At 37.8% G+C, this 27,252-nt stretch overlaps 1 protein-coding gene across 1 annotated transcript; it reads left to right on the top strand.

Moving 5' to 3' along the window:
* On the top strand, positions 16,019-27,093 carry LOC109826457 (UDP-galactose transporter 1). Its single transcript, XM_020393487.1, has 6 exons — positions 16,019-16,085; positions 19,306-19,394; positions 22,262-22,511; positions 22,605-22,812; positions 26,227-26,458; positions 26,857-27,093. Exons 1-6 carry the CDS (start codon positions 16,019-16,021, stop codon positions 27,079-27,081), a joined length of 1,071 nt encoding a protein of 356 aa, XP_020249076.1. The 3' UTR covers positions 27,082-27,093.

Raw genomic sequence — 27,252 nt, 5'->3', positions numbered from 1 at the left:
AGGTTGAGTCGACCCATGACTGTCATGAGTCGACTCATAAAGTCTATCCCTGTTATTCATTTGTGTTCTGCTGAGTCGACCCATAAATGAGCACGAGTCGACTCATCACAGTATTTTCCAGTTTTGTTTGTGTTGCTGTTTAATCATCTGCTGTATACCTATAAATGATCATATATACATATGTTCGAGGATATTGTCTACTATTCTTGAACTTGGGGTGTTGTCTTGCTTATTGGATATTTAATTGCAGTGATCTTGACTTTTCCCTGTACCTGTAAGATGACAATTGTGGCATAGGCTTAGATCATCATAGCAGGGCACGTACAGGAATAAGACGTGTATATCCTTCTATGCATAGTCCTCATGTTGGACTATAATCCATTACAAGTCCTCGTGTTGGACTATAATCCATTAGAGTCCTCATGTTGGACTATAATCCATTTCAAACATGTTTTTTTTTATTTTGCTAAACCTTGAGCATGTTATTCAACCAAGTTGGGTACACGACATATCATATGAATCTGGGACATGATTGCTACCTAGGCTGGACATGACATTTATTGTAGTCTTGACATGTTTCAGTTGTATCGGTAGAGATGGGTTCTGTTTTCTTTTCCTTTATTGTTTTCTTATGCTGAACCTCGGGTTTAGTGTTTAGGGATTTACAATTTGAAGTACAAGGTATATACATGAGGGTTTCCTTGTTTGGATTATTTTGCTCGACGTACCTATGCTCGGATTGTAATTCCCTAAGTACTAAAACCCACTATTGTTAGCATAAGTGATTTTATATTATTATGTATTAACTGTATTTTCTTATACAACGAGCCCTATCCTTTGGGGTTGGTTGCGGTGTTGCTCGCTAGCGCTTTGACGCTCGTTGTCCCTCCCCCTTTCAGGTAACGAGCCAGGAGCCCGGAGAGTCGCAGGTTGATGGCGATGTACTTTAGCTTCAGCCGTCTTTTGGTTATATTTTCTTTTGAGTTCCACTGTAGATTTTTGTGTAGACTTGTGAGAGTCTTATTCTAGAAGTTGTAAAGGCAGTGTGCCTTATTTCCTCTTGTCAGACATTTTGCATTTTGAGACTTGTTGAGAACTCCAGTTCATTTACTTCAGACATTTATTTTTATTCCAGTATATTAGATGACGAGATATTAATTTGATCTCTATTACTTCATCAGTTGATCCTTGTATAACCTTTTACTTGCTTTGTACTACACCTGTTGTTGATTCCACTAGAGAGATAGAAATTATGATGGTGAAACATGTTATTGCACGGTGTGGTGCATGGCAGGTTTGACATTTCTGGTTTCACCTCGGACTGCAACCTTGTGTGAACCCAGGGGCGTCACAGTTGGTATCAGAGCTCTAGTTCCAGTATCCTTAGGATCATCCTGTGTCGAGTCGTGGAGCTAGGATAGAGTTTCCTAGGATTCCTGTATAGAGTCCGTAAGGATTTCCTAGTATGAGTGAGGACGATAGATGCGTATATCTCAAAATTTGAGAAATTTTTTTTTATGACAACTATTTTTGTATAAGTTTAAAGTATTTGTGCAAATACTATATGTTGTGAAGATTTTATTATGATACGCTATTTATAGAAGTCTATTTTTGGCTCATAAACTCTTATTTTCTTATGATCAGAGAGATGGCAGGACGTGGTAGACCTCGTACCAGGAGAGCTACCTAGGCAGAGTCACAGCAGACTCCATCAGAGCAGCAGCCAGCTCAGTTCGAGCCTCAGCAGGCTCCACCCGAGCCGCAGCAGGCTCCCCAGTATTTGATGGACATCATGGTACCTCTCATTGCCCGGATGACAGCTATTGAGGAGTTGGTGATGACCCATATAGCACCACGAACACCACCACCACCGATAGCTCAGCAGCAGGGGATACCTGTCGTTCCTGTCAGAGAGAGACCCCCAGAGGTCACGCCTGTAGCCATTCCTCTAGCAGTCCCAGATAGAGCCACAGAGCAGGAGGCTTGGCTCCGTATGGTGGAGAGGTATCAGAAGATGAGGGCACCAGAGTTTCAGGGGTCACCAGACCCTCTTACAGCCCATAAGTGGTAGGAGGATGTGGGAAATATTCTGGATATACTCGGTGTAGACTCAGTCCAGAAGCAGAGATTAGCATCCTACAGCCTGAAGGGAGATGCCGAGAGATGGTACCGACTGCAGTTTACTCCAGAGCAGAGGATGACCCTCACATGGGAGGACTTCATTTACTTCTTTGATGGGCAGTACATTTCTTCTGCAGCACGGACTGGGAAGGAGCTCGAACTGTCCCGATTGACTCAGGGGGACATGTCAGTGGCTGATTTTGAGAGCCGGTTCATGGAGTTGCTGCATTTCACGGGAATGTGGCAGACAGGAGAGCGTCAGGCTCAGATGTTCTTGGCAGGGCTTCGCCCTAATATCCACCGGTACCTCGTGTCCAGGAGGTTTTATTCAGTCAGGGAGGTAGCTGAGGCTGCCACCTCTCAGGAGATTGAGACTACCATGTTTCAGAAGGACAAGGAGGGGAAGGCCAAGACAGGACAGAGTGGGGATAAGAACAAGAACAAGAGACCTTTTTCAGGACAGCAGCAGCAGCATCAGGGCCCTTATAAAAGGGGACCCCAGCAGGATTAGAGAGCGCATCAGCAGCGCAAGTTCCAGGGATCTTGTTTTAACTGTCACAATGTCGGACACAAGGCATCGGAGTGTCGTAGTGCACCAGCGGGAGCCCAGCAGGGCAAGGGTCCGAACCAGCAGCAGCAGCAGCGCCAGCAGGGTAGAGGTCAGGGCCAGCAGAACAGGCTTGAGGCACCGCCAGCAGCTCAGAGGACTGAGAGACAGATTCGGGCAGTTCAGGATGTTCCCCAGGGACAGATTATTCCATATTCTCCAGCACCATCAGTAGAGCAGTCTTCAGCCACGGGCAGGGTATATGCAGTGGTTCCTCGTGATCACGGTGCCAGCGGGGCAGTTGTGGAGGGTACGTTCCTTGTGAATTCCGTTTCCGCCCGTATTCTTTTCGATTCGGGAGCTTCGCATTCTTTTATCTCGCATGCATTTATGGCTAGACTCCAGCTCGTAGCTCAGCCCCTAGACACCCCTCTATCTGTTTCCACCCCTTTAGGTGAGGTATCGCTTCTGGAGAGCGTTTGTAGGAGGTGTACCATCAGTCTAGACGAGTCGGAGTTCATAGTGGATTTGATAGTGTTGCATATGTCCGAGTTCGATGTCATTCTTGGTATGGATTGGTTGTCTTCCTACCATATTAGTATTGACTGCTTTGCGAAGACAGTCAAGTTGCGAGCGTCCGATGGGTCCGAGATGATTGTGGGCACTTCTCAGGGCAATCGCTTTGCGGAGTCATTTCTGGCGTTCATCGATGAGGTGATGCTGTGGGATCAGAGTTCTGATTTGTTAGAGACTCGAGTTGTCTCGGATTATCAGGATGTCTTTCAGGACATACCTGGGTTACCTCCTGTGAGAGAGGTTGAGTTTTGTATTGAGTTGCAGCCGGGCACAGCCCCGATATCCCGCGCACCCTATCGCATGGCGCCAGCTGAGATGAGAGAGCTTCAGACCCAGTTGGACGAGTTGTTAGCTCAGGGTTTTATTCGTCGGAGTCATTCTCCGTGGGGCGCGCCAGTCCTCTTCGTGAAGAAGAAGGACGGAAGTATGAGATTATGTATAGATTATCGGGAGTTGAACAAAGTCACTATCCGGAATAGGTACCCACTGCCTAGGATTGATGACTTGTTCGACCAGTTGCAGGGAGCATGATTTTTCTCGAAGATTGATCTTCGTTCTGGCTATCATCAGTTGCGGGTTCGGGAAATGGATATCCCCAAGACCGCTTTCCTCACACGCTATAGATCTTTCGAGTTCTTGGTCATGCCATTTGGGTTGACCAATGCACCCCGCGGTCTTCATGGACTTGATGAACCGGGTTTTTCATCCATTCTTAGATCAGTTCGTGATTGTTTTCATCGATGATATTCTCATTTACTCGAGATCAGAGGCGGATCACGAGGAGCATCTACGGATAGCATTGAGGACTCTTCAGGAGCATCAGCTGTATGCTAAGTTCAGCAAGTGTGAGTTTTGGCTTTCGGAGGTCAGATTTCTTGGCCATGTTATCAGTCGAGAGGGTATAGCAGTGGACCCGGCTAAGGTCATGGCAGTTCTTGATTGGGAGCCACCGAAGACGGTGACAGAGATTCGTAGCTTTTTGGGCTTAGCTGGATATTATAGGAAGTTTATTCAGGACTTCTCGAAGATTTTGGCACCGATTACACACCTTACGAGGAAGGGTGTACAGTTCATATGGAGCATGGAGTGCCAGAAGGCCTTTGATGTTCTGAAGGCTAAGTTGACTACAGCGCCGGTTTTGACCATTCCGAGCAGCGACAGGACATTCATCGTATATACAAATGCATCGTTGGCAGGCTTAGGAGGTGTATTGATGCAGACTCAGAGGGTAGTAGCTTATATCTCACGACAGTTGAGGGTGCATGAGCAGAACTATCCCACTCATGATTTGGAGTTGGCAGCAGTGGTATTTGCACTGAAGTCATGGAGGCACTACTTATATGGAGTGCAGTTTGAGTTGTTTACAGACCATCAGAGTCTGAAGTACCTCTTTTCCCAGAAGGAACTCAACAGAGTCTGAAGTACCTCTTTTCCCAGAGGGAACTCAACTAGAGACAGAGGAGATGGATTGAGTTTATTAAGGACTACGAGTTCGCGATCCAGTATCATCCGGGGAAGGCGAACGTCGTGGCAGATGCATTAACCAGGAAGCGTCGATCCCAGATTTCGGCTTTGAGGTGCTCACTACATCGGGATCTTATCACTCTTAGCCAGTTTGATTTTAGGCCCGAGATTGGAGGGACCAGTGCATTCTTGGGAGCTATCTCAGTGCAGCCATCTTGGAGTGACAGAGTTGTCAGAGCTCAGTTGGGAGACTCTTGGATTCAAATCCGAAAGGAGGAGATTTCCAAAGAGCCTAAGACTGATTGGACCATTGGAGCTTATGGAGGTCTACGGATGAAGGGTAGATTGGTTATGCCAGACAGTGCAGAGCTGAAGAGAGAGTTATTTGATGAGGCACACCGTACTCGGTATACAGTACATCCAAGGACTACTAAGATGCACAAAGACCTGAAGAGGCGTTTCTGGTGGAGTGGTATGCGGAGAGAGATTGCAGACTATGTGGCTAGATGTTTTACCTGTCAGCAGGTGAAGGCACATTTGGCAGCAAGCTATCTTATAGCAGTGTATTCCACCCACAGACAGATGGTCAGACGGAGAGGGTGAACCAAGTGTTGGAGGACATGTTGCGAGCATGTGTCATTGACTTCCAAGGCAGCTGGGAGGATCATATTCCACTGATAGAGTTCGCTTATAACAATAGTTATCAAGCGACGATCGGTATGGCCCCGTATGAAGCATTGTATGGGAGACCTTGTAGATCACCGATATGTTGGGCAGAGCCTGAGGATAGTTTGATGCTTGGACCAGAACTTGTGAGGCAAACTACCAAGAAGGTAGCGTTGATCAGAGAGAGGATTCTAGCCGCTTAGAGTCGGCAGAAGAGTTATGCAGATAAGAGGCGAAGACCCCTAGAGTTTCAGGTTGGAGATTTGGTTATGCTTAAGGTATCGCCTATGAAAGGCGTACAGCGATTCGGTAGGCGAGGGAAGCTTGCACCGAGGTATATTGGGCCTTTTCAGATCCTAGAGCGCATTGGAGCTGTGTCATACAGACTAGATCTTCCAGCATCGATGTCTAGTATACACAACGTGTTCCATATTTCTATGCTTAAGAAGCACTTGCATGACGAGGAGCAGCAGTGAGTATTGGATGCACCGGAGATCGAGCTTTAGGATGATTTGACTACTATTGAGATTTCGGTTCGTATTCTTGCTAGAGAAGTCAAGAGACTCAGGAACAAGGTGATTCCATTGGTGAAAGTTCAATGGAACAGAAGTGGAGTTGAGGAAGCTTCTTGGGAGCGCGAGGAGGACATGCGACGCGACTACCCACACTTGTTCGAGAAGGTAAAACTAATTAAAATATTTATTATATGACTTCTTACTTGTATATTTATATCTATATATGTTGATACTTATATTTAACACTAGAATGAGGGTATTTTTACTTAATTCTTAACCTTACGGAACACATGGTATACATATGGGGGGTTCCTTGTTTGGATTTTTCGCCCGACGTACTAGTTCCATTAGATTTGGGGTTAAGTAAGAATATTATCATTTTAGATCGTTAAGTATGAATGTCGCTATGTGCTAACTAGCATTCATTATTACGAAATGTATATGTTTGCGGGTTAGATTAGACCTTTGTCATGTTTTCAAGTATCTTTATGAGTTAGATGTGATTTCCTGAATTTCGAGGACGAAATTCTTTTAAGGGGGGAAGAATGTAAGACCCCGTAGATTTTTGAGTATGTATATGTACGTCAGTAATGAGGTTGAGTGTGCTAGATTTCAATCATATGCAGCAGAGTCATTGTATGCAGTTTCTAGTCCATGAGTCGACCCATGACTGTCATGAGTCGACTCATGAAATCGAGTCCTGTTGTCATTTAGTCTCTGTTGAGTCGACTCATCATATTATGAGTCGACCCATGAGTCATGAGTCGACCCATGACTGTCATGAGTTGACTCATCGGGGTCTTTCTGGTTTTTCTGGGTCGGGTCTATTAGGTTTCGGGTTGGGTTTTATCCACTCGTATATATTCCCCTCTACCCGAAAACACTTCATTTTCATCAGTTCTCCCCAGAAACCCTAGACTCTCTCCCTCCTCTCTAAAACCCTAGGCGTTCTTGGTGATTTTGGGACGTTTCAAGGGATTTTTCGGCAGTTTCTTTTGGGTTGCAGCGAAGGGGATTGTTCATCATCACTTCTAAGGCGAGTAACATCTCGCCCAACCCTTCTCCCATGTTTTTAATAGTTTACAACTGTTTTCCATAAGTTTTATTGAGCCTAAGACTTATTTTTCTAGTATAAATCAATATCTTTGTTAGGGTAAATGCTAGAAATCATGTATTTCGGATTTTGAATCCCAGTCATGAGTCGACTCATCAGGTTGAGTCGACCCATGACTGTCATGAGTCGACTCATAAAGTCTATCCCTGTTATTCATTTGTGTTCTGCTGAGTCGACCCATAAATGAGCACGAGTTGACTCATCACAGTATTTTCCAGTTTCGTTTGTGTTGCTGTTTAATCATCTGCTGTATACCTATAAATGATCATATATACATATGTTCGAGGATATTGTCTACTATTCTTGAACTTGGGGTGTTGCCTTGCTTATTGGATATTTAATTGCAGTGATCTTGACTTTTCCATGTACCTGTAAGATGACAATTGTGGCATAGGCTTAGATCATCATAGCAGGGCACGTACAGGAATAAGACGTGTATATCCTTCTATGCACAGTCCTCGTGTTGGACTATAATCCATTACAAGTCCTCGTGTTGGACTATAATCCATTAGAGTCCTCGTGTTGGACTATAATCCATTTCAAACATGTTTTTTTTTTTTGCTAAACCTTGAGCACGTTATTCAACCAAGTTGGGTACACGACATATCATATGAATCTGGGACATGATTGCTACCTAGGCTGGACATGACATTTATTATAGTCTTGACATGTTTCAGTTGTATCGGTAGAGATGGGTTCTGTTTTCTTTTCCTTTATTGTTTTCTTATGCTGAACCTCGGGTTTAGTGTTTAGGGATTTACAATTTGAAGTACAAGGTATATACATGAGGGTTTCCTTGTTTGGATTATTTCGCTCGACGTACCTATGCTCGGATTGTAATTCCCTAAGTACTAAAACCCACTATTGTTAGCATAAGTGATTTTATATTATTATGTATTAACTGTATTTTCTTATACAACGAGTGTGATGTTGCTCGCTAGCGCTTTGATGCTCGTTGTCCCTCCCCCTTTCAGGTAACGAGCCAGGAGCCCGGAGAGTCGCAGGTTGATGGCGATGTACTTTAGCTTCAGCCGTCTTTTGGTTATATTTTCTTTTGAGCTCCACTGTAGATTTTTGTGTAGACTTGTGAGAGTCTTATTCTAGAAGTTGTAAAGGCAGTGTGCCTTATTTCCTCTTGTCAGACATTTTGCATTTTGAGACTTGTTGAGAACTCCAGTTCATTTACTTCAGACATTTATTTGTATTCCGGTATATTAGATGACGAGATATTAATTTGATCTCTATTACTTCATCAGTTGATCCTTGTATAACCTTTTACTTGCTTTGTACTACACCTGTTGTTGATTCCACTAGAGAGATAGAAATTATGATGGTGAAACATGTTATTGCACGGTGTGGTGCATGGCAGGTTTGACATTTCTGGTTTCAGCTCGGACTGTAGCCTTGTGTGAACCCAGGGGCGTCACACTAACACACATAATATAAAACCTAAACTAGATTACCCAAGCCGATCTTGATCTTCAATAAGCTTGACTTGGTACACTATGCGGATGAAGCTAAACTTGGATCTTGCACTAGAATTGCATAAGCTTCACTCCACAATTCCGCCAACCTCCATTGGATATGATCGTGAATGTGTAATTCCATCCATCCTCCAACATATTATTTACCTAGAATAAATATAAAACACAAACACTAGATAAATAATATTAGATGTAAATTGTTTGTAAATCATCGTCAAAACAAGAAGGCCAACAAAAAATTCTGACAAGAGCTTATTCATTGTGAACATCTTATGATCATTTTTACTCCACTTGGATTTCTTCATTGTTGGTACAATATAAGCTTTATCTATAATATCCCATAAATCAAAATGTCTAGATCTAACAAATATATTAAATATAGAACATCATTAGTCATAGGGGAAATTATCTATTCTAGGAGCAATATTTGGATCATAGCCTAATCTTATATCCATAATAAAAAATATGCAAGCAAGATTATAATAAATCTTAAAACTAGATTAGCATAAAAAGATAACTTGGATCTTTAACTCAAGGTGATTAAACCTTAAATCAAAGAGCATCAAGCTCTGATACCAATTGAAAGTGTCCTAATGCCAATGTAATCCGATTTATGCCGATTAAAACTAATTGACAAGTTATCATGGCAAATAAGATATACAATGAGTTATTAGTAAGGATAAGCAATATAAACAAGGGTAAAACAAGATAAACAAAAGATACAATTGTGATAGGGCAACGTAAACAATGCAAACACACAATATGATCACGGAGTTCGGACCTTTCATCCTACATCTCCGCTCCCCACTCCCGGGGAGAAATCCACTATCACACCAGGTTTTTAACGATCACCAAAAAACGTTTACACCACACAATATCGGTTTTTAATACTCACCGATCAACGTTCACAATCTCACAATGTAACTACACTAACTACCACCTCAAGTGTTGGTCTCTAGCCCATATCTCCCTAAAGTGTTAGGAATTACAACATCTCTCTAGGCATTACCACCTATCCCACTCCTCTTAGGACGACCCCAACTCTCACCACACACTCCTCTTGATGTACTAGTGTAATACAAAGTAAACCTCACAATTAAACACGTAATACAACAAATTTGTTCTCTACAATGCATGAGAACTCTATGTAGGCTCACTCTCTAAGTCATACAATCCTATAACCTAATTATACAATGTATGCAAATACAATAAGCTCAACGGTTATGCGTGTAAGCAAAGAGATAAAACAAATATAAACTCAATGTAAATCTAGCTTATGAAATTTTGCTCAAACGTATAAAATAGCTAGGATTGAGTTTAAGAAAAACTTCTTTATAGACAATAAGAGAGAGAAGAGTTGAATGCTTAAACACCAATAGATGATCTCTACTTGCTCTTGTGAAAGTTTCTTCACAAACAAACTCTTGAAACAAACTTAAACAAAACTTAGACACCCTTTAAAACTTGTTTAAAACTTTTCTTCTTGTTGAAATGAATTGAGGATATGTGGGGGTATTTATAGGAAACCCCAAAGCCAAGAAGAAACCAACAAAACCAGCAAAAAGATAAAAAACAAAAAGCTAGAAAAACTAATTGTTGGGTCGTCAGTCGACTGATACTATTTATCAGTCAACTGATGAGCTGACCGTTACAGGCCAACAATGCATCATCAGTCGACTGATGAATTCGTCAGTCAACCAATGACTTCATCAGTCGACTGATCAGTATTCGATTGAAACAAAACAGAAACTTTTTGTTGATTCCAGGCATATTCTTCAGTCGACACATCAGTCGACTGATAACAGGTTATCAGTCTGAATCAAATAGTAAAACTAATTTTTGAAGCGCCTTTAAAAATAGCAAATAAATTCCAAAAAATATAAAACTTTGGGAAATCATTGTAAACATGTAAATGAACATGTTACGAAAAGAATTTTTGGCATTGCACTTCACATTTGTGAAAAATCATCATTTTTCAAAACTAGTCCAAAACATGAAAATACAAAACACATGTTTTTGATATTTTAGCTAAACTATGTTTTGAAACTTTATAAACTGATTTTATAGGCTTAATAAAATATGTATAAACTGATATTAAAGTCTATAAACTAATAAAATAATATTTTATCAAAAACACGTATATTTTGATAAAATCGACAAATACGTGTGTGTGATTTATATGAGCTTAAAGTATTAACACACAAGTATAAACCTAAAACTAAATATACCCAAGCTTGTAATCTTCAACGAAGCTCGATCTTGGTACACTTGCGGATGAAGCGGGAACTTGAATCTTTAACTTGAATTGCATTGTTTCACTCTACTATTCCGCTAACCTCCATTGGATATGATCATGAATGCTCGATTCTATCCATCCTCCAACTTATTGTTTATCTATAATAAATACAAAAATACAAACATTAGACAAACAACATTAGTAGTAAATTGTTTGTTAAACATCATCAAACCAAAAGGACCGAGCATAGGATAGTTCAAAGTTTCAAGTTATTTGATTAGGACTAGAATAAATCATTAAACACAATTTAAAAATTAGAATTTGATTAGTGATAGGATAGTTCAAACTTTATAGGGGTATTTTTGTCTACTAAATTTTTTTCCGTACTCGTGCTTTTAAAGGGAAATATGATTTGTCTACAAAAAGGCTTATATAATAGACATATTAATTGTTCATGAGACCTGGATTGTATCATGCCTTAACCACCCTATAGCACTTAGGAATTGTAGATTAAAATATGTGCCTATGCTATGTTATGTTAACATATTTTTCTGCCTTCTCGTTAGTAATTAGTCAGTTACCCATGACTCATTGATTTAAAAGTTTTAAAAAAAATTCTACATGCAGTGCATGCAAAATATATTAGAATTAATAATGCAAATCACTTCAATCAAATAGATATTAATTAGAAATATTAATCTACTATAGCAATAAATACTGCAAGATCAGAATTTTAATTTGGTGGAGCATGCGAAGGATCTGAAGGAGCGGAAGATAAATAGTTAGGAAAGATTAATTAGAGGGAATGCAAGGATTAACTAAACCGATTTATTTAGATGGTCATGAATGTTTTAACAACAGATGGTTAAAATAAATAGCAAGAAAGAAAGTACTTCTTGTTATGAAACTAATGAAGTAGAGAAGAAAAGGTAGACGAGAAGTAAAGAGAAAGTTTATTTCATTCGTTCTTCATTGCTATATCAAAGTGAGGTAGGAATACCTCTATTTATATACAAACTAAGATGATGATACATGAATCATATTAATTACTCATTCATGAACTTAGTCTTTTAAGAACATGCATTGTGTTGTTCTAGGAAGAAGATTAATGTACTAGGGGAATATCAACTTCTTGGGAAACTAAATGAACATCCACATTATTTCATAATACTCCCCCTTGGATGTCCAATATTACACAAAGAATATGCCTCGTTAAAACCTTACTAGGAAAAAACCCAGTGAGAAAAAATCCTAGTGAAGAAAAAAGAGTACACTATTCTTGTGTATTAGTTTCTCCCCCTGATTCAAATACCATTTGAGATCTTTCAACCGACGCATTCCAATATTTTTTACCAATTTCTCAAAAGTTACAATCGGCAATGCCAATAAATCTGCCAGATTATCACTCGATCGAATTTGTTGCACAATGATTTCACCATTCTTTTGAAAATCATATGTAAAGAAAAATTTTGGTGAAATGTGTTTCGTTCTATCTCCTTTAATATATCCTCCTTTTATACAAGCTGCATTGTCTTCAAACAAAATAGTCGGAGGATTTTTATTTTCAGGAGACAATCCACTATTCATTGTCTTCAAACAAAATAGTCGGAGGATTTTTATTTTCAGGAGACAATCCACTATTCTTCTGGATATAGTGGATCATTGATCTTAGCCAAATTTCAGGAGACAATCCACTATTCTTCTGGATATAGTGGATCATTGATCTTAGCCAAATACATTCTCGACTAGCCTCATGAATTGCAATTATTTCAGTATGCTTCGAAAAAGTGGCAGCAATTGATTGTTTCGTAGATCGCCATGAAATAGCGGTGCCACCACATGTAAATAAATAACCAGTTTGAGACCTTGCTTTATACAGGTCAGATAAATACCAGCATTAGCATATCCAAGCAATTCAAGTCGAGAGTTATAAGAACAAAATAAACCAAGATCAATTATTCCTTGGAGATAGAGAAAAATATGCTTTATACCGTTCCAATGTTGTTTTGTAGGAGATGAACTAAATATTGCTAATAAATTCACAAAAAATAATATATCTGGTCTTGTACAATTAGCAATATACATTAGTGTACCTATTGCACTGAGATATGGTACTTCAGAACTAAGAATCCCTTCATCTTCTTCTTTTGGTCTAAAAGGATCCTTAGCAAGATCAAGTGACCTGACAACCATTTGGGTACTTAATGGATGTGCTTTATCCATGTAGAACCGTTTTAATACCTTCTGGGTATAAGCAGTTTGGTGAACAAAAATCCCATTTTCTAAATGCTCAATTTGTAGACTAAGGCAAAATTTAGTTTTACCAAAATCTTTGATATCAAATTCTTTCTTTAAATATTCAATAGCCTTTTGGAGCTCTTCAGGAGTTCCAATCAGATTAAGGTCATCAACATATGCAGCAATGATCACAAAATTTGACTCATTCCTCTTTATGAAAACACATGGACATATAGGGTCATTTGTATAACCTTCTTTGACTAAACATTCACTAAGACGATTATACCACATTCGTCCAGATTGCTTGAGTCCATACAAAGATCTTTGTAACTTAATGTAGTATATTTCTCTATGATTTGATTTACATGCTTCAGTCATGCTAAATCCTTCAGGGATTTTCATATAAATATCATTATCTAATGTTCCATATAAAGAAGCAGTGACTACGTCCATCAGACACATATCAAAATTTTCATATACTGCTAAATTCACAAGATATCTAAATGTAATTCCATCCATTACTGGAGAATATGTCTCATCATAATCAAATCCCGGTCTTTGTGAAAATCCTTAGGCTACAAGTCTTGCTTTATATCTCACAATTTCATTTTTCTCATTTCTTTTCCGCACAAATACCCATTTATATCCTACTGGCTTTACACCTTCAGGTGTTTGGACTACAGATCCAAAAACTTTTCATTTATATCCTACTGGCTTTACACCTTCAGGTGTTTGGACTACAGATCCAAAAACTTTTCGTTTAGCCAGTGAATCTAATTCAGATGTTTGGACTACAGATCCAAAAACTTTTCGTTTAGCCAGTGAATCTAATTCAGATTGGATCGCATCTTTTTATTTTGACCAATCATTTCTTCGCCGACATTCATCAACCGATCTGGGTTCATGATCATTATCATCTTCCATAATATCAAGTGCTACATTAAATGCAAATGCATTATCGACAATTACTTCTCTTCGGTTCTAACTCTTTTCCGTAATAACAAAATTTATTGAAGTTTTATTTTCTTCAGGAGTTGGCTCTTCAAGAGGGACCTCTTCAGGAGGTTAAATTTTGTCATTAGCAATATTTTGATCATTCGATCCTCTTTTCTTTCGAGGATTCTTATCTTTGGAACCTAATATTTTGATCATTCGATCCTCTTTTCTTTCGAGGATTCTTATCTTTGGAACCAAGAGGTCTACCACGCTTCAGGCGTGCATTCGATCCTCTTTTCTTTCGAGGATTCTTATCTTTGGAACCAAGAGGTCTACCACGCTTCAGGCGTGCTATAGATTCGTTAGCACTTTTAATTTGTCATTCTAGGATATCAATTTTAATCAGAGCATTTTCTGTTGGAATATGCGATTTAGTAATTCTTCTAGAATCACTAAAAGCATCTAGTTATTGGTTTGCAATTTTCTGTAAATGTATAATCCTTTGAACTTCCAATTCACATTCTTTTGTACGAGGATCAAGAAAGTCTAATAATATTTTCCAAGTAATTTCCTTTTTCGGTTGATCTTTACCTCTCCCTAATGTCGGGAAATGTGATTCATCAAAATGACAATCTACAAATCTTATAGTAAATAAATCACTTGTTAATGGTTCAACATATTTAATTATAGAAGGTGATTCATACCCGACATATATCTCTAATCTTTTTTGAGGGCCCATTTTAGTACGTTGAGGCGGTGCAATAGGAACATATACCGCACAACTAAAAATTCTTAAATAAGAAATATTGAGTTCGTGATCAAGAACTAATTGTAAGGGAGAATAAATATGATAATTTGTCGGCCTAATTCTCACAAGCGTTGCTGCATGTAATATAGCATGTCCCCAAGCATATAAAGAAAGTTTAGACCTCATTAACAATGGTCTTGCAATTAATTGAAGCCGTTTAATAAATAATTCAGCTAGACCATTTTGTGTATGAACATGAGCTACAGGATGTTCAACACTTATCCTAATAGCCATGTAATAATCATCAAAGGTATGTGATGAATATTCACCAGCATTATCTAGACGAATTTTCTTAATGGGATAATCAGGAAATTGTGCTTGCAATTTAATTATTTGAGCAAGTAATCTCGCAAACGTTAGGTTGCGACTAGATAATAAACTTACATGTGACCATCTTGTTGATGCATCAATTAGTATCATAAAATATCTAAATAATCCATATAGTGGATCTACAGGCCCACATATATCATCATGAATTCGTTCTAGAAATGCAGGGGATTCGGTTCCCACTTTCGTTGGTGATGGTCTAACAATTAACTTCCCTTGGGAGCAAGCAACACATGAAAATTCATTAGAATTTAGTATTTTTTTGATTTTTCAATGAATGACCGTGTGAATTTATAATTATTCGCCTCATCATTATAGAACCAGGATGTCCAAGGTGATCATGCCAAATCATAAAATCATTAGGATTAGTAGACTTCTGGTCTTCAAGGTGATACATTTCAGCTGCACTTATTTTTGTATAATATAAACTAGAAGATAGAGAAGACAGCTTTTCTAATACGCATTTCTTCTCAGAAATGGTATTTGTAATCAATAAGTATTCACCGTTTGTCTCATTCATCGTCTCAATATGATATCCATTCCGGCGGATATTTTTAAAACTTAGCAAATTTCTTCGAGACTTTATCGAGAGTAGTGCATTATTTATGACAATTTTAGTTCCTTTGGGGAGAAATACAGTGGCTCTTCCGGAGCCATCAATCAATTTAGCACTATCATTTGTTTCTTCTATTTTCAAATGAGAAAAATACTTCATGTTTTTAAGTATAGTGTGTGTAGTAGCACTATCAATGAGACAAGTATTATCATCACCATTGTTTGATCCCAAATATTTGGCATCCATTGCACTATCAATGAGACAAGTATTATCATCACCATTGTTTGATCCCAAATATTTGGCATCCATTTCTTCTTCAGGAAGAAATAACAAAAAAAATTACAAATAAAAGTAAATATCAATAAAGTCCATAAATTACAAAATTCATAAAGAAAATTACATAAAAGATGCAAAAATAACAAAATTCAAAATGTCGGGTATTTATCATGGGATCATTTCGCAACTTCAGGTTGCTCAAGGAAATCAGCTACATCGAGGTGTGTGATATCATCAAGATCATCATAAACATTGTTTTGATCAATAAAATTTATCTCGACATTTTTGTCTTTCCCTTTTAATGATGTCTGATAAAGGTCAACAAGATATTTTGCCGTACGATAGGTACGTGACCAATGACCTTCTATTCCACACCGGTAGCAAATTTCCTCATAATGTTTCCTTTCTTCAATTTTCTTATCATTATTGTCCTATTTTTGGGAGTTGTTTTGTCTTCTGCCATGGCTATGATCAATGTGATTATAAGGCACATATCTGCCACGATCTCGTCCACGATAACGGCTACGTCCTCGGCCTCCTCCATGGCCATGTCCACTCCCACGACCATGATTTTGAGATTTAGTTGCATTCACTTCAGGGAATGGGCTAGAAGCAGTAGGTCAGGATTCATGATTTTTTAATAATAATTCATTATTTTGTTCATCCAAAAGGAGGCATGAAATCAATTCAGAGTATTTTTTAAATCCTCTCTCTCGATATTGCTGGTGCAGGAGCATATTTGAGGCATGAAAGGTGGAGAATGTTTTTTCTAACATATCGTCATCAGTGACATTTTCTCCACACAATTGCAATTGAGAGGTAATTTTATACATTATAGAATTATACTCACTGATTGATTTAAAACTTGTAGCCTTAAGTGAAGCCAGTCATATTGGGCTTTTGGGAGCACGGCCAACTTCAGATGGTCAAATCTCTCCTTCAAATTATTCCACATAGTAAGTGGATCTTTCACAGTTAGATATTCAGTTTTTAATCCTTCATCCAAATGATAGCGAAGAAAAATCATAGCTTTGGTACGGTCTTGATTTGATGTCTCATTTTCTTCCATAATAGTATTTTTAAGACCTTTTGCAGCAAGATATATTTTAACATCTAACATCCAAGATAAGTAGTTCTTTCCAAAAATATCAAGTGGCGTAAATTCTTGTTTTGTAAGGTTAGTCATAGTGAAAATTGAATTGAATTGGAAAGAGAAATTTAACCTCAAAAGTTTATCCAAAATATCAACACGTGCCCAACGATGGATCTAATGGACTTGAAGAAGATTGTTTCAATGATAGAGTCTCATGCTGATAACGTGTTATGAAACTAATGAAGTAGAGAAGAAAAGGTAGACGAGAAGTAGAGAGAATTTTTTTTTTTTCATTCGTTCTTCATTGCTATGTCAAAGTGAGGTAGGAATACCTCTATTTATATACAAACTAAGATGATGATACATGAATCGTATTAATTACTCATTCATGAACTTAGTATTTCAAGAACATACATTGTGTTGTTCTAGAAAGAAGATTAATGTACTAGGGGAATATCAACTTTTTGGGAAACTAAATGGACATCCACATTATTTCATAACATTTCCTGGTAATTTGGAGGGTTTAAAGTTTACATCAGGCAACAACAACAACAACAATCACCACCACCATCAAGCCTTCATCCCAAATGTTTAGGGTCGGCTACATGAATCCTATTTTTCCATTACATTTTGTTATGAATCATCTCCTTCTATGAATTAACCTTAATGATATCCTTCTTAATTGTTTCTCACCAAGTCAAAGTTTACATCAGAACCAACACATATTTTGAGAATCATGATAATGGTTAAGCCATGTCAACATAATAATAATAAGCATGTGTAAAAATAGTAACTTAGGCATTTTATGCGGTCTATATTCAAAAGGGTTATATATTTATAAATTAGCCCTTCAAATCTTCAGTAATCCCATATTAGTCCCTCAAATCTATGAAATTGCTCATCCAATATTGGAAAAGGTTTTTGATCTATATTGGAAAAGGTTTTTGATCTATCTAATCTCAGTCTGGACCAAAGTTGTGTTTTGGTGATTCTCGTCATGTGATATATTTTAGGGAAAAAATTAATCTACAGAACATTTATTTTGAATAAACATGGGGATGATTTCTACTGTTGGTTTATCAAGTACATGATGTTCAAAGTTATGGTGGTGATGTGCTTATTACACTTGATAGATGATCACAGTTCATTAGCAAAATAACAAAATAAAAAAATAAAAATTAAATAAAGAGATCAAACTTCATTAGTAAAGTAACAAAAAGGAAAAGGGAAGGAGCTACCATGCTAATGGGTTCCTCAAAGAACTGATAAAATCAAGAAGAAAAATTGAAAACTATTACTTTCAATAAAAATCATAATTAAGTATAATAAGAAAGAACTAAACAAGAAATTAAATACTTACACCCAATAAAATATTTCCTTTCTGCAACGAAATCAAGCCAAAAAAAATCCTTTATGTAGCAAATAAGCAACTGTGAACTTAATGTTGACATTAATTTTAAATTGAGAGAGGTGGAGAGTTGTATGATCTTTGTAATTATTGGGAATCATGGTTATTATTTTTTATTGGAGATGGAAACATCGCATGAAGGAAATTTGATCGCTTTAGAGGGCGATTTATGTGAGAAATCAGATATTTAATGGGAAATAGAGAGAGGGACATGTGCGTATATAGAGGGAGAGGGGAAATCAAGAGAGACGTGTGAAGAGAGAGAGAGGAGAAACGGAATGGTCGATAAAGTGTGAAGAACAACAATTTTATATAATAAAGAGAATTTATTTCTAAATAAAATAGAAATTATAAAACATAATAGGGTTAAAATAAAATAAAAATTTTAACAAGTCAATCCTCTCTTTTACGTATAGTAAAGATATAGATTAAGATCAAATGTTAGTCAAAAACAATCAGGAAAACATTATAACACGCAAGGTAGTAGGTCGACATCACGCGTGACCCAAACATACGCAGAGAAATTCCGAGCACCACATTGGTGGGGCCCACGTCATAGAATCGTTTTCAGGATCCGTTGCCAAAAACATGCGAATCTCGCCAGCTCCTGCGCCCGTCTCCTCTTTGCTTCTCTATTTCTTTGCGGGTCCCACGTAAGAGTTCGAGTCGGGTGCAACGAAAACCAGGTGCAGTTAAAAATCCTCCTCAATTCCTCCATCTTCTTCATCAATCGGCGACACGCATCGATCGAGCTTATTACAAAGCAAAAACATTGCTCTCTCTCTCTCTCTCTCATGACTCCCACGCCTCCCCTTTCTCTCTCCTACTCTAACTACAAATAAATTCTCTCTCTCTATCTCTCTCTCAATTTCTAGGGTTTCGAACTAATTGGAGTTCTAATTGGCGAGAATCGTTACGCCTGGATCTTTGATCGAACTAGGGTTTGAAGAGGAGGATGGAGGAGTCGCGATTCTGCAGTGGTGGGGGTTCAACGTCACTGTTATCATCATGAACAAGTGGATCTTTCAGGTAAAAATCCTTTCTTTTTGTGGAAGTTTGGTTTTTATGGTTGGGTGATGCAGATTGTTCCTTATTTGTGTTACGCGTGATCTAATTGAATGATAGAAAGTGGGGTTTCTGCATGTTTATGGGTTGATTGTAGAATGTGGATCATGAATTTTGTTTATTATAGAAGGAATATGTTTTTAAGTGAAAGCTCCAATTAGATCCAGGGCAAATGAGTAACGTACTTGTAGGAAAACCTGTTTTGCTTACAGATGCAGGGGGGAGAAGCGATTTTTTCCATGCTTTGCTGCCTTCTTAGAGATAATATTGTCGCTCTACAGAAGTTTTAAGTTTCAAAATGAAGGCCGAGGCGTGGTATGTAGATTGGTTCTTGTTGTCGTGGTAAACAACTGCTCTGTTTGATGGTGGCGCGAGTTTAGGAGATGCGAAGGGCAACACATGAGGATTGAGGAGAGATGTTAAAGAGTTGAAAGGATTGGCAGACGTGTTTCTTTCTCCACATCTCCTCTGAAATTAGTTCCGTCTTCTCCCATATATAGGCGTGACCACCTTAGACCTTGTAAGACTGAGTAAGTCCACTGAGAAACAGATGGGAGTGCCTCTTAGAGTATAAAGTTGTGACTCTTAAAACTCTCTCCGCAAATTTGGTGTTATTTCTGTAGGTGTAGGGATCTTGAAAATAAAAGACACCACAGTGTGAGTCACATTTGGACCCATGAAAACTGACTCAACTTGTGTGGGCATTTTAGAATATAAATTTATAAGCCTCAAATCTCAGCACAACTTCGGAGTTTTGGTGTGATGGAAGGGACCATTAGCACTGTCTTGGTACTAGTCCCTTGTGATGGTTCAACCCAGGGTGTACAGGTATAGCATATTGGATTCCTTTTCCTGTTCTCGAATAGTTGAGTTGGTGATGACACAAGTAACTTTTGTGCCGGAGGTTGGAAGAGGGCAATTACTGACCTCTGTATACCTGGAAGAGAATCTATCTGAGTTTTTCTGCATTTTTCTGGTTATATCTCTGCACATGGGAAGCCTTTTTCATGGATCACTTCTGTGATCTATTTTTTTTTCTTTAATCTTTCCTGTGGCAGTTTTATGTTGTGAGAACTAGGATGTTATACCAGTAATGTAAAGGTATCACCTAAAGGACATGCATGAACAATTTTGGAGGACTACTAGAGGGTCACTTTTAGATAGCGGATATTACTATCGTCATTCACATAAACAGAAAATTCATTTCCTTAGTGTTCCTATGATACATATGGTTTACTGGACATCAGATTCAGGAAGATACTGAAATCTCTCGTATTCTTCCTTGCATGATCTGTCAACGCCCTCTACTGGTCATCGGGTTACATGATCTGCCAGAAAAATGATTCATATCTTTTATTGTTTCACTGTCACTAAGGAAATGAATAGTTTCTCTATATCCCAGAAGCTTGGCTTTGTGATACTTGTGTATAACTTTTATATTTCATTTATTCACTGAAACAGGTAGCTAGCTGTTTGTTATCCTTTGCTCCTTACCCTTTCTCCTTCCTGTTTCTTTAGTTAACTTAGCGACACCCATCCCTTAAATGCTTCCAAACTTCTATGGGGACTAGCTAAATTACACGTGCATAATGCACGTGACAACAAAGAAAAGAAATTATAACTGTGTAATTTGGGGGAAAATTAATACAAAATATTTTCAAAAGATATCATTAAGAGACATATTTAAAATACGAAAAATATCATAACTTTAATTGAGCAATGGATATACGTCAATTTTGGCAAATATGTTATTTCATATAATTTTTTGTTATTCATTAATTAGATATTAACACGTTATACATTTTTACTTATTTAAATAGCTAGTTGAATTTATTCGCTGCTATAATTTTATATCTTTATTCTCTTTTCTATATCATTCAAATTACTGTTGTTTGTTTAATGCAAAAAGACCTCACGTCAATTTTTTTTACTTCTTCAACTGACCTCTACCAGACAACTATTACTTAATTTTTGCATTTCAAAATGTGTTATTAATTAATAGAAGTAGTTTACTCTTTTCGAATCTATTATTTTATTTTGTTTAATATCTAATATTGAAATTCTTTATGTAATTTGATTGAAAGTTTCAATTGTTTTGTAGAGTTGATTGTAAAAGGATTTGTAGGTTTTAATTGTTTTATTAGAGAGAGGGAGGGTGGCCCCTAAAAATGTATTATTAATTAAGAGAAGTAGTTTACTCCTTTCAAATCTATTATTTTTATTTTGTTTAATATCTAATATTGAAATTCTATTTGTAATTTAATTGTAAGTTTCAATTGTTTTGTAGAGTTGATTATAAAAGGCTTTGTAGGTTTTAATTGTTTTATTAGAGAGAGGGATGGTGGCCCCCAAAAAAATACTATGGGAAGAGGAATTTTCCTTGATTCCTTCACATTTGCATACCTCACTTAGTTTTTTATTAAGTATAGATGTCATTAGGTTCATCATTGTTTCGTTTTGTTTTTTTTAAAGCATGCTTAACTTTGCTATGCCAAATATTGCAACAATATTTACCATTCCAGCCATTGGTTAAACTATCAGATTAATACAATATGGACGACCATCCATAGTTTCACAAATATTTTACTGACATAATGATTATCTTAGTGTAGTTCTCCTTTATGCAGTGCTCTAAAAAAACGACAACCCTCCCCCTTCCCAAAAAAAATGAAGTTTGTTTTTTATCATCTCACTTTCTGGATTCATTTGCTTGTCGTGTTTGATTCTCACTACAGCAAGATGAAATAATTTTTTGATTCAGGTAGTTGAATTATGTTCTCTTATTTCATGTTCGCATACTGGGTAACCTAACATTGATCTTATTTCTACAGAAACTGGATTTTAAGTTTCCTCTGACGGTATCATGCATCCATTTCATATGCTCTGCTGTTGGAGCTTATATTGCAATAAAAATACTGAAGATTAAACCACTTATTGAAGTTGAGCCCGAGGACCGCTGGAGAAGAATATTTCCGATGTCCTTTGTTTTCTGCATCAACATTGTTCTGGGAAATGTGAGCTTACGGTACATTCCTGTTTCCTTCATGCAGACAATAAAATCATTCACTCCTGCAACAACAGGTTGGCTAATTAATCATTCTATTGATATTGATATTATCTTAAGATCCTTGGCCATCTCTTAACATATTCTGATTTGTTCTTATTTTGCAATAGTTATCCTTCAGTGGCTAGTATGGAGGAAGTATTTTGAATGGCGCATATGGGCTTCTCTGGTCCCCATTGTTGGAGGGATTCTTTTGACATCTCTAACAGAGCTTGGCTTCAACATATTTGGATTTTGTGCTGCCTTGTTTGGTTGTCTTGCGACATCCACAAAGACAATTCTGGCAGAGTCCCTTCTCCATGGATATAAATTTGATAGGTAGAAATAAGACTTTTTTTTTGTCACAGTCCCATAGTTATCCACTTAGATGCTTACAATATTTTCATGCTTGGTAATTACGTCTTTACAAGTTTTTGCATAAAACATTTCTTTCAAGTAATATTAATTCAATTTGCTGGGCAATGTTACATTTCCTGATTAAACTATTGTTATGTTCTCATTATGATTGTTGCTAATGTGAAGTTGCACTCTCATGCATTGGCAAGATCCTAATTTGTTTCCTGGTGGAGATTGAGGCATTCACATGCATTTCTATTATGTTTTGTGCAGCAGACACCAATATAGGTTTGTTATTGTTTCTATTATTTCTTGGAGGATAAAGGTGGTCTCTGATTCAGTGATCTAGGACCACGATTTGGAAGGGCTTATGTACAATTATGCATGTTCATTATGTGAACTGTGTGTTATTGAATTCTCTTGACTATTTTGTATGGCATATTTCTTAAAGAGATATGGCAATGGGACCTCATGTTGATGGGAGCAAGTTGGTAAGAGGTTTGGATTCTGTGGAATGTGAAATTAAGGTTTGAGGCTTGTGGAGTATAAACAAGTGTAGGAATTTTACTCCCTGAAAAAAAGGAGCTAATTCACCACCACCGTAATTTCAATGACATGCTACAGAACCTTAGTGATGGAGCAAGGAGGATTAGAGATAGACCTAGAGAACAGGGACTTAGTCAGTTAAGTCAGTTAGAAAGGATAAGTCGATTACTAACTTAAAGTCTCTTATGGTGTGTTTGGGAGTTTACTAAGGGCCTGTTTGGATTCGTAGGGGGTGAAGGGAAGTTAAGGGAAACAATCCATTTGTTAAACAACCATACAAAAGACTTCGCCTCTTCGTTTGGGATCAAGCCACATCCTAAAAAACACTTTGCCGATGGTGATTTATCCCTACAAATGGAACAAATACCAAGCCATATTGATTTGTGTTATGTGTGGCATCGAAGGAGACAACATCGCCAAAGTGTTGATAATTCATTCGAGCAATGCCATCCACCCAAAAACAATGAGTTAAGCGCTTCTCTGCATCAACTTCATAAACATAATAAAATGAAGGATTCTTCTCTTGTTCCGACTTGAAATGATCCAACATCATTTGTGCATCATGACCACGCCTCTCCTCTCTCAAATCTCTTTCATAATTTCTCACATCGGTCTCAATGCATCCAATTCTATGAAAACCTCCGCTAGAGTTTTCAAAGAAGGCCATTTGCTTGTTTGTTGGAATGTTCACCTCTCCAAACTGTTTTATTAATGTCTTCTTCGCATGCACTTGTGACCTCATGGTTTCCCCTTAGAAAATGTGTTCTACTCGGTGAAGTAATTGTATGATTATGTTCTTCCACGTGGATTGAGGGGAATGAGGGTGAAGGGAAGTTAGGGGAACCATTCACCTCCATTCACCTTGTTTGGGAACGCTTAGGAGGTGAAGTTAATTCACCTCCATTCACCTTGGTTCACCCCCTAATAGTATACAAATTGTTACCCTCCAAATTGGGGTGTAACCAAGGGGAAGGGAATTCCCTTCCCTTTCCTTCACTCAGTTTCCCTTAACTTCCCTTCACCCCCTACGAATCCAAACAGGCCCTAAGGGAAGGGAAGGGAAGGTAAACAACGGGAAGGGAGGGGAAGGGAAGGGAAGAGAATTGTAATATGTTGTTTGGGAGTTGAGTAAGGTGAAAGAAAGTAAATATATGTAAATTTACATAAATGACTTTATACTAATAACACATCAGCTCTTTTATTTGTTTTGATGGGGGTAAGAATGTCATTACACCCCTTTACCCTCCTTTACCCTCCTCTACCGCCCAAATCGGGGGGGAAAGAAAACCAAGCAATTTTTCTCTCCGTTCCCCTTCCTTCCTCCTCTCTACCCTCCTTAAAAAAACTCCCAAACAAGATGAAAACTGCATTTCTCTTCCCCTCCCCCTTCTACCCTCCATCCAAACAGGGCGTTAATGTAGTTGAATGGAGAAGGATTATGTATCCACCCCCCAACCCCCCACCCCCATCCAAGGGGAAAAGAAGACAAAAGGAAAAGAGTACAACATATATCTTACTTTTTATATGCATTGTGCTATAGATGTTGTCAAAACCTTAAGTCTAGCATTCTGGGTAAGATGATATCATTAATTGCTATATAGGCTGACTTGGAGGTAAGCAATCCTGACTTTGAGTGAAGCCAGACCAAGAAGTCCTTATCCCGTGGGTCATAGGCATTAATTGGGGTCTGAAGGATGCATGAGGTGAGCGAAGTGAGGTTGCCGAAGAGCTTCGTGAAACGACTAGGTGGCTATAGTGAGTGCCATACTATTTGTTTTCTCATTGCTTGTCATTGTGATCTTCTCTTTTAGTCTTTGTGAATCCCTCACCAGTAATTGACCACTGGCTAAGAAAAAGATATTGTGCCCGGAATTTGATTTGCTTTTATGCCATAAGGTTCTACAATCATACTATTCACTTATGATAATAGAAAGATTTACAGGATAAGTTGGAGCTGAACAGACGAATATACCCATTTGTCAGTCATTTTTATATCGTTAAACTTTTATCCTTGATCGGAAACAAGTGCTTTTCATAAGGCGATGTGCTTTACCTTTCTTTGTATTGACGTTATCTATGCTCGAGACACAATTTACATTTTTCTGTTTCTAAGACCAAAGCCAGGATGTATTCCTGCAGAAAAAAGAGATTTAGATATGATATTCATTTAATTTGAATAAACTTATGATTATGTGCTTCTCAAGTAGACATTAATAAAGCTTACCTCAAATGTAGGTCTGTTTCTTAGGTGTAAAGTGTATTCTCACCAAGATACCTGATGAGAATAGGCGTTGTTATGAGAAATAGGCAATCGATCTTTATACTAGTTAGGTTGATGTGATTAAGAATAGGGTTTATTACATTCCTGTATCCTGAAGAACTACATGTGGTGCCCTGGAGTCTGTGTATCTGCATGGGTAAACCCTGGATTAGGGCTCTCTTAGATTTGTGAAATAGTGGCAAATGCTGCCGTTTATACGAACTCTAAAACAAATATACACTTATGTTTATGACTGACTATGTTGATTAGTAGATAGAAAATAGGTTTAGAGTGACTGGAGGGAAGAAATGGATTTTACTTGCATAGCTATCATAAAAGAAGCTGACGAAACTACAAGCTTGCAGAATTGTTTGTTGCGTGAAGAGTGCCTTTGATAAAAAGGAACTCTGGCTGTCTTTCTTTCTTTGTTCTTTTGCTGCCGATTGTCTTTTCTCATGAACTACAGTAGCTTAGTGCTGTTTTAAAGCACCATAGCTTCACCTTGTGATTAAAGGAGGCTATCCTCCTGTGCACCATTTTTTTTGTTCTCTTTATCTTTGAGCTGAACTGCGTTTATTGTTTTTGTGCAGTATAAACACAGTCTACTACATGGCCCCTTTTGCAACCATGATATTGGCGGTACCTGCAGTGTTACTGGAAGGATCTGGAGTTTTTAACTGGTTTTACACGCATGAATCCATTTTCTCTGCAATGATAATAATCTTTAGCTCAGGAGTTTTGGCCTTCTGTCTAAACTTCTCCATATTCTATGTGATCCATTCCACTACTGCCGTTACATTCAATGTAGCAGGCAATCTTAAGGTGATTACATCAGCTAGCTCTTTCGCCATGTTTATAACTAGAATTAATTGCAGGCACACCCCTTGCATTATGATTTATGAGGGTGTGTCAAGTTATACCCCCTCAACTGTTTATTAGTATTTTCACCTTTTGAACTACGAACAATATTATTTATCCCATTTGGTTAAGATGTCAGGTGAGAATCATGTGATAGGTATTTACCTATTTCCCTTAGTTTAACTGAAAGAAGACTAATTACGCTCTAAATTGATGGCATCTGAGGTTCAGGGGGCACGTTCTAAATAAAACAAGTTAGGGGTATCAGTAGACAAACCACCATAATGTGAAGGGTGTATCTACAATTAACCCTTCTAACTAGTTTGTTTGCTTATGTTAACTTATTGTTTTGTTGTGTACAGGTAGCAGTTGCTGTTTTGGTTTCATGGCTCATCTTTAGAAACCCAATTTCTGCTATGAACGCTATTGGATGTGCAATCACTCTCTGTGGCTGCACATTCTACGGTTATGTGAGGCATAAGCTATCTCAGCAACAATTACCTGGTACCCCTCGAACTCCTCGAACACCAAGGAATAAATTGGAGATGATTCCACTTGTAAATGACAAACTAGATGATAAGGTTTAGTCCTCTTGAGTACTCAAGGAGCATTTCTAACTATTTCTTGTCATAGATTACAAGAGTTTATAGAGTTATATAGGAAGGTGAATATGTTGACTGTGGTGCACTTTTTATGATCTTCACATTCCAAACTCCACAGTTTCTCACTAGTTGCAGGCTCCATGTATCTAGATCTTG

The sequence above is a fragment of the Asparagus officinalis genome, chromosome 10, assembly GCF_001876935.1.
Source record: "Asparagus officinalis chromosome 10, Aspof.V1, whole genome shotgun sequence".
Classification (NCBI taxonomy): domain Eukaryota; kingdom Viridiplantae; phylum Streptophyta; class Magnoliopsida; order Asparagales; family Asparagaceae; genus Asparagus; species Asparagus officinalis.
This window is presented reverse-complemented; position numbering and strand designations above follow the sequence as displayed.

What these genes read in the sequence shown, in the direction of transcription:
- LOC109826457 (XM_020393487.1), top strand. Translation starts at nt 16,019, where the DNA reads ATGTCGGGTATTTATCATGGGATCATTTCGCAACTTCAGGTTGCTCAA. An exon ending in CATGGATATAAATTTGATAG is followed by an intron (nt 22,813 to 26,226) that starts GTAGAAATAAGA and finishes GTTTTTGTGCAG; the next exon opens with TATAAACACAGTCTACTACA. An exon ending in ATGTAGCAGGCAATCTTAAG is followed by an intron (nt 26,459 to 26,856) that starts GTGATTACATCA and finishes TGTTGTGTACAG; the next exon opens with GTAGCAGTTGCTGTTTTGGT.